A 10943-nucleotide genomic window follows, 5' to 3' on the forward strand; every position below is an offset into this window, starting at 1 on the left:
GTAGTTAAGAATGTGGGATGCCTTACAGTTCTCCAAATGAGAGACGGCGGGTAGAAAGCACAAGCAGAAACACGGATGAGGATGCTGGGCTTCCTGGTGCCAAGGGAGAGATCTTGAAGCAGAGCTTCTTGGTGGTAGGGAACATCACATGTACCCTCCACCCACACTACATACTGTTCCAGAATTAGTAAAATATTTGGTCTCCGCATAGACTGAGAGAAGGGAGATGGAGAGGACCAAAATGCTAACAGACCCCATCACTATTTGTGCACTGTGATAAACAGCCCTGGAACAAGCATACTGGCAAGGGTAGGGTGTTTTCCAGATCTGCCACGTATCACGTCTTCCCATGTTATTGAAGAGCATCTATGATCTTAAGTCACTTTTAATACCATCTCCCACCCCTAACTTCTTCCTCTTCTCATTTCCCTCTGCTCTACTCACCCTGTCATTTCCCCCTCCCTACCCCCAAGTCTGACAAAAGGTAACCTCAGACAAGTCTCACCTATTCACCCCAGTGGGGATGGGTGTCCCTCTGTAGCCTTCAACTCACCACACCCTAATTTCTGGTTTATTTACTTACTGTCCAGTTCTGAAAAGTAGGACCTTTATCTCGTTCAGCATTCTATCCCCAAATACCCCCAATAGTACATCACACAAAAGAAGATGCTTAACAAACGTTTATTAGGTATACCAGGTTATTCTTTTAATTTATTGCATTTCCCCCCTAGATACCGTAGTAACTAAGCAAACAGAGTTACATTCAATCTTTTTTCTTTATACAATAGACAAAAAGTGTTGGGAAGCTGGATACCAATCAGCTATTTTTTCCAGTACTAGATCATCACATTGCTGAGTTCCTTCAAATGATTAACGTGCAGCATTCAATGCTGCATAATCTGTCCAAGATCACAGAATAAAATGTTAAGTTTTTCATTTCATTTTACAAAACCAGCAAAACTCTACAAAAAAATCCTACAAGAAAATGTAGACCAATCTCATTTATAAACATCAATTTAACAGTATACTAAATGTAACAAAACGTAGCAAGATACAAACCCTAAATCCTAGTTACAGAAATGCAAGTGCTACAGAAATAATGACCCTCCCCGCACCTATTCTACTTACGACTCAGTAGCTTTTATACCTACTCATCCCCATCCCCTCTGGCTGGCCACTCTTCCATCAGCCCTCACCAGGGGTGGATGCCGGCCCTAGCACTGGCCCTGGCCCTAGTCCTCGCCCTCATTGTGGCCTCATCTCTGGCTCTGTCAGCATCGTCTGCCAGGGCCTCACGGTACTGCACTGGCCTGTGGTGGGGTTCTTTCTTATGGAGCTTGGGCAGGAACCCCAAGACTTTCACTTTGCTGGTTTCCAGGTTGCTTCGGGGACCTCAGGAGAATTCACATTCCGGTGGATTGGTGTGAGGCATAACGCCTGTTACTGAGGTATCTCAGCTTATATAATAAATCTTATATAATAAGCCTCTTCGGATACCCAGAGAAGAAGTGATACTTTGAGGGACGCACCCGCAACAGACGCAGCATCTCCGAGACCTGTGCCTCCCTGGCGCTATTACCTTTCATGTAGATAAGGCCCAAGATCATCATTTAGAGACCCAATCTGGGGCCATCTCCCAAATCCTCCTCCTCCTCCAGAGGTTTTAGTTTGTTGATCAGGATGTAAGTGTGGTGCTTACAGTCAAGCTTTTTCAGCTCGGAACCAAAGACATGCCGCAGACTCTCTGAGGCCCTTGCAATAATCTCAGGGAACAGATCCTTCAAGTCTCCTATAACATGTTTCACCACCTCGGAGCGAGTGATGGGACTCTTCTGGTCCTTCACCAGCAGAAACTGCACCAACTCGGCCACCGTCTGATCCACATGGCGGCGGACCCTGCGCCGGGCCAAGGTTTTGGCTGCCAAGGCCCTAGCAGCTTTCGGGGTGAGGGCGGGATGTGCAGCCCCCTCCTCCCTTACGGCGCCAATATCCCCCTGGGGCTGCCCCGCAGGAGGGAGCTCGGGGCCTCCTCCTGCGAGGCGGTCAGGGTCTGGGTCTCACCGTCAAGGCCGCTATTCTCCCCCTCGGTCTGAAGGATGGGGAGACCCTCGGTCTCGGGTTTCGGCAGCATGTTTTCAGGCAGGCAGGTGCAAAGCGCGTACACGAGCCGAGGGTTGTGCGAGCCGCTGCACAAACCCCGGCGGAGGGGTTGGACAGCGGCTGGGGAGGCTGGAGTAGGACTAGGAAAGATGGCAGAAGGGGGTTTTGTGCCTGCTGGGCGACGCCGCATAAGGCTCGGGACGGTTGCCCCAAAGCTGCCGGCGCCGAAGACCTGCGGCGCGGCCACCGCGCAGCCTCAGTGCGCGCCCGCGAGCCGACTAGCTGGACCACTTCCGGCCAACTCAGCCAAAATGGCGGCCCCGAGGCCGCGCGAAGCCCCTCCTCTTCCAGCCCCCGCTGGGTTGGGAGTGCGCACAGGCTTCTCGGGATGCTGGGGCTGCGGGGGAGCGCGCAGGCAGCGCTGCTCTTTAGACTCGCTGCTTGGAGAGGGGACGGTAACCAGGGCTTTCTCAAGGTTTCAATGTACAAATGAAATAAGGATGGAATTCTAGCCGTGTCCTTTCAGCAGGTGCTTATTTCCACGTGTGTGTATCAAAGACTTTGATTTACTGCGAGTCAAGTGCAGAGTGTGTGGAGGTTAAGGTGGGCGGTAAGGCTGTGCGGGACAATTAGTGAAAGGCGGTGAATAGGATGCTAGGGCGACTGAAATTATCTGTACACGATGGGAATATACTACAGGGGGATTTAAGCAAGGAGTACCCGGACCAGATCTGTAACTTTCCAGTCTCTCTGGCTTCAGTGTGGAGAATGGCTCAGAGTAGGGCTGACGAAAAGCTGGGAATCCGGCTTCGAGTATTGGAGTACTATTGTAGAGCAGAATAGGAACTGAGACTTGGCCTGTCTTGTTCATTGGTGTATCCCAGGTGCCTAGAACAGTGCCTGGCACATAGAGGCTCTACATAAATGTTATAAAATGACTAATGAGGGGTTAAGGATAGCAGATTCCACAGGGTTCGTGAAAGGAAGATGATAAACGATATACTGAAGTACAGCTGGCAGAAATAGTAACTGATTGGAGGAAAGGAATCTTTTTAAAAACCTATTCAAACTTAACTGCTCCTATTTTTTTTTCTTTTTGCTGACTCTATTCTGAACTTTATCCCTCTGCCTATCTGTCACTCCTCCCCGCCTCCCCAACTCTTCTTCCTCCTTCCCTCTCCTCCCCTTCCCCTTCCTCTTCCTCTCTTCTCCTCTGCCTCTCCTCCACTCCCCTCCCTCTTTTGTAGGCTCAGCTTACATGTCACCTTTCCAAAGCCATCCTTAGTCTCCATGCATGGAAGTTATTTGCTGCCATTTCTGTATCACCATAGCAATTAGTATTTGTTTAACAATCTACTTACATAGACCTTACTGTGTGCTAGGCTCTGCTCTAACCATTTTTCAAATATTAATTTGTTTAGTTCTTATTAAGGTAAGTACTATTGTCATTATCACCATTTTATAGATTTGTCTTTCCTATGGAATTTGCTATTTACTAGCTATGTAATCTTGGGCAAGTTACCTAAACTTCCTGCCCCTCAGTTGCCTTATCAGTAAAATGAGTATAATAGTAGAAACAACATTGTGGAGATTATGTGAAGTAATGCATATAAGCCATTTAACACAGTGCTTGGCACATAGTGTTCAATAAATGTTGGCTGTTATTTATTGCATATTTTAAATGTGCTGATACTGTGCTAATTTTTTACATGTATTAACTCATCAAGTAACTCATCTACTTCTCATAACAGCCCTGCTAGATAAGTGGTATTATTTTATAAGGGAAGTAACACACAAAGAGGTTAAGTAACTTCCCCAACATCACATGACTGAACCACTATTTCAATCATATGGTATAACTTTAGAGATCATGCTCTTAACCACTATATTAATAGGTGTTAATTATTGTTATTATTATTGACCATACACTGCTTTGTATTATAGTTATTTTTGTGCTTATCTTATTACCCTCCAAAACCAAATATCCTAAAAGCTGGGGCTATGTCCTTAACTCCTTTTTTTATTCTTTTTTTTTTTTTAGACTTGTTTGGTTTCTTTGGGGAGGTTATTAGGTTTATTTATCCATTTGTTTATTTATTTAATGGAGGTGCTGGGGACTGAACCCAGGACCTTGTGCATGCTAAGCACACACTATACCACTGAGCTGTACCCCTACCCCACCTTCCTTAACTCTTTTGAAGAGCCCCTCAGCATCAGCACTCTGTATGTAATTGTCACTGAATAAATGATGGAAGACTTTTTTCCATAGGAAATAATATTTATTTTAAATAAATATCTGACAGTTAGACTTTTATAGATGTAATCATGAGCTCTTTCTTTTCAAAAACTCCTGAAGATGTATACCCATTTATACTATATGACTTACAAAAACTGAAAGTGTGTGAATGAAGCAGGAGGATGTTTATTATAGTTTAGCTTGAGGCTATTATTAGTTTCTATTATGCCAGACATTTTATATACAATATAATTTAGTCCTCACAAATCCCTATTAGGAAGGTATTATTATCCTCATTTTACAAATGGGAAAACAGTCACTGAAAGGTTAAATCACTTATCCCCAGCCACCCATCTAAGTGCTAGACTGGAAATGAAGGCCTAGATCTGTCTGTTCTGAAGACTGTTCTCATGACCACTGTGCTGGACTACCTGGTTGTCTGTTTTCTTCTGAAGGTAGAACCACTCCTACCTAAAAGGGCATCACTAGAGAGAAAATACTCTACTTGCAGATCTTTCTCACTTTAAGCATTGCCGAGGAGATATGGAGGAGAGAGATGCATGGAAAGGAGCATGCAGGAGATACACTGAATGGAGAGAATTTTGAGGGGCACATTAGCAGTAATATGACTGAATTTTGAAAACTGAATGAAGAATGTAATACTACTCTTCAAAAAAAAAAAAAAGGAACAAACTACTGGTATAAGATGGATGAGTCCAGCTGACATTATATTGAGTGAAAGAAGAAAGATACAGAAGATTATATATAATATGATTCTAGTTAATCTGATGTCCAGGGCAGGTTCAGCTAATTGATGGTGACAAAAATGAAAACAGTGGAGGCCTGGAATAGGGTTGACTAGAAAGGGGTATGCCTGAGCTGTCTGGGGGTGATGGAAATGATTTATATCACAATTTGGATGTGGGTATGTATACATTTGTCAAAACTTTTCAAACTGTACATTTAATATCTATGAATCTCACACTATATAAATTTTACTTTAAGATTATAAAAATAAAAGGATTTTAAACTGAAGTATAATTGATAGATAACGTTAGTTCATGTGTACAACATAATGAACTGATATTCACACATATTGTGAAATGATCACCACAAGAAGTCTAGTGAACTTCTGTTACCATACATAATTACAAGTTTTTTTTTTCTTGTGATGAAGACTTTTAAGATCTATTCTCTTAGGAACTTTCAAATATGCAATACAGTATTAGTAACTATAATCTTGTAACAAAGTTTTTAAAAAATTAAGTGAATAGGACTTTAGGTAGAGGAGTTGATGAGGGGTATGAAAGGTGAATGACTTTGCTTTGCTACTTGCCAACCCCTGGACACTACAATGTTATATACTGGAGGGGACCTAGACAATCATTTTCCAGTTCTGATTGTCCTGACCTCATACTGAACAGGCAGACTTTTAAAACAATCCTTACTGAAGCTGTTAAAAGGGAGGAAAGGTATAGCTCTTTGGTGGGCGGGGAGGAGGGGAGGGCGACAAAACTCTGATGACTATTAGATTGAAACCTTCCTGAAGGATGAACCTTGTAGCCTAGACTACAGTCTTTGAGAGCCTACAGCGCTTAGCCCACTTTAGTATGTGGAAAAGGATAAGGGAGTTACACTGGAAAAGCAGAACTGCAGGATGAATTATCCTGGAACTGTCTAGCACTCTGTGGGTGTAAAAAAGGTGTGTCCTAGAACAAAGCACTGAACCAGGTCAAAAGACCTGAGTTCTGGTGTCCCTCCCCATTCACTCATCCTGTGACCTTACACAGCATACTTAACCTCTCTGGGCCATTGTTTCCTCATCTTTTTGTCTGACAGCCTTAACTTTGACAGTTCCCACAGTTATTTTGAGGTTCAAGTAAGATTATAAATGTAAACATACATTTAAAATGCTCTACCATTAAGAAACAAATATAAAATGTTACAAGCCTTTTTTTTTAAGAGACGCAGTAGAAAGCCTCAGTAATGAGTGTGACTGGCCTCTCAAGCAGACATTTTGGAATGAGCTTACAAATTCCTGGCTGAAAAAACTGTCTGGCCAAAAAAGATTAAATAGAGAAATGTCAAGCCCTGACACTCCATCTAAGGCTAGTGAATGCTTTGGTGGGGAGCCAGGGTTATCTTGTTGGATTCCTTCTAAACTTGTCAATAGAGTCCTCCAAACTCCTGAGTGCCTTCTTCACACGGATGCTGAGCAATGTCTCACCCCAGGTCTGAATGAGCCCCGAACCGCGAAGGTGCTTGTGTCTTCTCTATTTCTCCTGACAGTTTTGACAGCCGTGCAGCTGAGCTGGCTCAAAGAAGGGATCAGAGGAAGAGCTTTGTCCCATATCGCTGGGCCAGGGGCAAAATGGAGCCCAGTTTTGTCACAGCAGAATGGGCAGAGTGTGAAGCCGTGGGTCCTGCATATGTGGCTGGTATTGAGGCAGGATGGCCAGGCGGATGATTCGATCTGACTTGGGTAATGAAAATTGTTTGTTACTGTTTGAAGAGCAATTGTGTAAGCAACAGTACTTCTGTGTTTGGCTGCCTGTGTCCCACCAGTGTCTGTAACATAACACCCAGCCCAGAGGAGGAACAGACCGTAGCCGGCGGGGGAGGGGAGACATGCAGGGGGCATGAGGCCCCCTTCTCCTGCCTCCCCTCCACTGTCCCACCCGCTCCCTAAACCTCGAAGGAGAGTTGGCGAGAAGGCATTTGCCACCTGGACACAATGAGGCCCAGTGCGAAGGGCAGGCGCGAGGCTGGCCAGCATCCAGGGCCCTGGTCTGAATGGCCGTCGCCCAGGGGCTGCCAACAGCCCATCTCTATCCCCCAGAGGCCGGGCCAGGCCAGGACGGGGGCCCCTCTACCCCCACCTCTGAGGCCCAACTCACGCCATTCGCTGGCCGTGACCAGAATGCGTGGGACACAGGGCCTTTGAGCAGCTGAACAGAGCCGTTTCCCCTTCGCTGGCCGCCAGTTCACTTGGATTAGAGCAGGCTCTCCGGAGTCCCTTTGTTGGCTGCTTGTTATTCCGCACGCACCGAGCACTGTGCATTCATCTTTATTAGTTCTAATTGCTTCCCTATTCTAATGGGATCTTGATATTCCCATACAATTGAAAGGAAATGTATTCATTAAAATAATTCTTCTCCTAACTGCCGCTTCAAGCTGCTCCTCTAAGTGACATTGTCTCTCCAGCCACAGCCTGCTGAGGCCTCTTATTAAGACTCTAGTCAAAAGCCAACTTTGGGCAGCAAACTTTCCTTGCAGGAGTTTCCAGACACTGAAGAGAGGGCGCTTTTTAATCGGCTCACACACTGAAGTTGGAGGCCAGCTGGTGGAACTGGGGGTGCTGCCCTGGGCGAGTGGGAGGGGAAGGGCTCGCCTCCAGGGCTGCCTCCCATAACAATGCCCCCTTTCTGCACACCAACTGGCTAGTTTAGACAGGGATCGCCCCCCCCATCTTCTGGGTGAAACGTTTTGTTTATGCCACAAGCAGTTACTAGGTGTGTTCTTAGAGTGAGGCTCTGAGTAAGGTGCTAGGGAAGTGTGGAGACAGAGCTGCAGTCTCAAGGTGTTTATGGTCTCTGTGGGTGGCTCCGGACTCTGAGCTCCTAAAGTGAGGCGGGAGAGAGGCTGGGAGCAGTCTCAGTGCTCAGAAAGCTTCATAGGCTAGAGAACTTAGAAAAGTGGGGTGCTCTTCCATAAATGCGTTTGATTTAATAACCCACATCTTTCAAGCCATGGGCTTTTGGGGATAATACAAGAAGCTTCTCTGGGACATTGGGAACCACTGATCTATTTGGAGGAAATAAGCCATTATAAAAAAGCATGCCTGTGTGAACACATGCTCTTTACACGAGTGGTTCAAAGAAGGTTATAGGAGTTTGGAGGAGAGGAAGGGAGCACATACTGGGCACTATGCTGTTGCCTGAATCTTACTTAATCCCTAAAACAGCCCTGTGAGGGAAGCATTCCCCATTTCACCAATGAGCTGTAAGAGAATTTAGCTCATTTGTCCTGGATCAAGGGTTGGGAGCCAGGATTTGAACGCTGGCCTTCTGATCCCAAAGTACAGGCTGCTTTCACAGCATCATGCTTCCTCTCATGTTGTATCTGTCAGGGGCCATCAGAGGAGGTTTCACGTGGAAGGTGGTATTTGATTCCCCTTGAGGCCTTTAGGGATGGTAGCTTATCAGCAGGTAGAGAGTGGGACCCACAGGAAGGAAGAGCCTGAGCAAAAATGCAGGGGCTGGGAAGAACCCGGCAAATCAGGGCATGACAGGAGTCCCGGTGGCCCGGTGACTGGAGAGCATGCAGAGGAGTAGTGGGAGGAAGGCAGGAAGGTTTGTGGGGGCCAAATTTTATAGAGCCTTGCCTGTCAGGAGTTTGGATTTTATGCTATAGGTAATTCTCCAAGGAGGATATTTGAGCCCTGGGATAAACACAGTATTTCTTTCAGGAGCATCAATTTTCCTTGAGGTGAATAATTTTAAACATCTTCATATTAAAAGAAATTCAGATATATCATGGAATAGAATGCAAAATTCTCATGAATTTTTAAGAGAAAACAGAAGACTTCAAAGAGCTCGGGTGTGCTGGCAGGAGCTTCAGGCTGTGCGGTCCCCTGGGGGGACTGAAGGCATTTCTTTTGTCTGCTGTTGATGCACTTCAGCAGGAAAGTTTGAGAAGTATTGATTTTGGATAAAATGTTTTGATCCTAGGAATAAAATAATTAGGTATATTTCAAGAAGGGTGGTGGGGGCTTGGAAGACAGGCTGGATGGGGGAGGGACTAAGAGCAGGAGACTGGATAGGAGATGGTTGCAATAATGTCTCAGTAGACGCGAAGGGCCTTGGAGGGCTGCCTCGGCCTCAGACCCCACCTTTCTGCCCTCGCCTTTTTGGAAGAGGACTGCCTAAGAGGTCCCCGCCCCAGAGTCGCTCTTTCCTTTTAAAGGGCTCCATGATTAGAAGAGGGAGGCTGTAGCAGAAGCAGTTAAGGGAGGGCCTGGGCCTGGGCCAAAAACTGGTCCCCACAGAAAACCTTTGTGCCCTGGTCACCTCAGCCACCATGCTGCCTGCTCCCAGCAGGTGAATAGCTTACCAGCTGGGAGGTACCAGAAGGCAAATGACTGGACCAGTGATTCTCTAGGGTGGGGGCTGGGGGAGGTCCTGTCTTGGTGCAGTGTCCTTGGACCCAGCATGGTGGCCAACACCCTGTGGTCAAGAAAGACACATGGGGAGGAAGGAGGGATAAGACATCTGCTTAGGATCAAGGCTGCACTCTACTTCTTAGCATCAGTAGATGGAGATAGCCCACCTTACTTGGCCAGACTCTCCTTTCAGATGAGCCTTTTTTAAAGATAGCTTAGAATTTATCTCTTGAAGCATCATTTTTTAAAAAGCATTAAACAATTCCTTAGTGCTTAATTTTTTTTCTCATTTTGGAAGGGATTGTTTATTGGAGAGCAATGAGAAAATCCTATCAACAAGAGAAAAAAACCCAAAACACCTATAATTCTACCCGGGGGTTACCAAAATTAACAAATACCCTGGCGTGTCTCCTCCCCCAATTGTTCTAAACTTGCGCTTTTCAAAAAAAAATGGTGTTATTTTGTATACTCTGCTTTATATACACAATATATATATTTCTTCACATATTGTGAATCTCTTACACTAATAAATATTTTTCTATAATGTAGTCATTTGTGCTTGAAAATATTCCCCATATCCCATGTTACATTCAATGCCTATTGTTATATATTTAGGTTGTTTTCAGATTTTCCTTATTAAATACAATGTGATTAACTTGCTTGTAGCTATCTTTCACAAGGCAGTATTACAATAATTCCTTTTATTTTATATTTTACAAATAACCATTTCATTGCAGAAAAACAGAAATTAAGATAAGAAAAATATTAAGCACCTGTAATCGTACCATCCAAAAATCATATTTACCATTCAGGGACTATCCTTACAGTTTTTTTCTGTACACATATTTATAGCTATACACAAATGCATGTACCAGATAAAATCTATAAGACTGGTATGAATAAATTTTTATTAAAATAACACTACTTACCAACCTGCTTTTCCTTGTTAATATATAATGGCTATCCTTGTCATTAAACAGTGTTTAATACTGTAATTGTATTGCTTTCTAATAATACATTGTATAATTGTACAAACATTGATTTATCCTATTGTTATTTGAGTTTTTCCTGGAGCTTTCTTCTTTTCTCATTTTGTAAGAGTTCTTTAAATATTATGGATATTAAATTCTTTGTCACGTTGCAAATATCTTTTCTGGGTTATTTTTCTTCGAGGCTTAATTAAGGTATATTTTTTCCTCTTTATTTTGTAATTATAGAAATTAAACATGATCAACTGTACAAAAATTAGAAAGTATAGGTAAAAAGAAAAATAATTAAAATTAAATGACCCTAAATCTCCCCCACTGTAGATAACTGCTATTAAGTTTTAGATTTTCTTATTTCCCAAGATGTATAAGAATATGACCAGAGAGATACATGATTTTTTTAAAAAACAAAAGTGAGATTAATCTATATGTATTTCTGTGACCTACTTTATGCACTAAA

The 10943-nt window shown here is 44.0% G+C and overlaps 1 protein-coding gene across 1 annotated transcript; it reads right to left on the reverse strand.

Annotated features, from left to right (window-relative positions):
- Positions 1–663: 663 nt before the first annotated feature.
- MAGEF1 (MAGE family member F1) lies at positions 664–2435 on the reverse strand. The gene is given in 3 exon segments (XM_015236516.3): positions 664–1432; positions 1434–2003; positions 2006–2435. Coding segments are annotated over 3 exon segments (1095 nt in total). The 5' UTR covers positions 2291–2435; the 3' UTR covers positions 664–1192.
- Between the last annotated feature and the right edge of the window lie 8508 nt (positions 2436–10943).

This window comes from Vicugna pacos, chromosome 1 (genome assembly GCF_048564905.1).
Source record: "Vicugna pacos chromosome 1, VicPac4, whole genome shotgun sequence".
Taxonomy (NCBI): Eukaryota; Metazoa; Chordata; class Mammalia; order Artiodactyla; family Camelidae; genus Vicugna; species Vicugna pacos.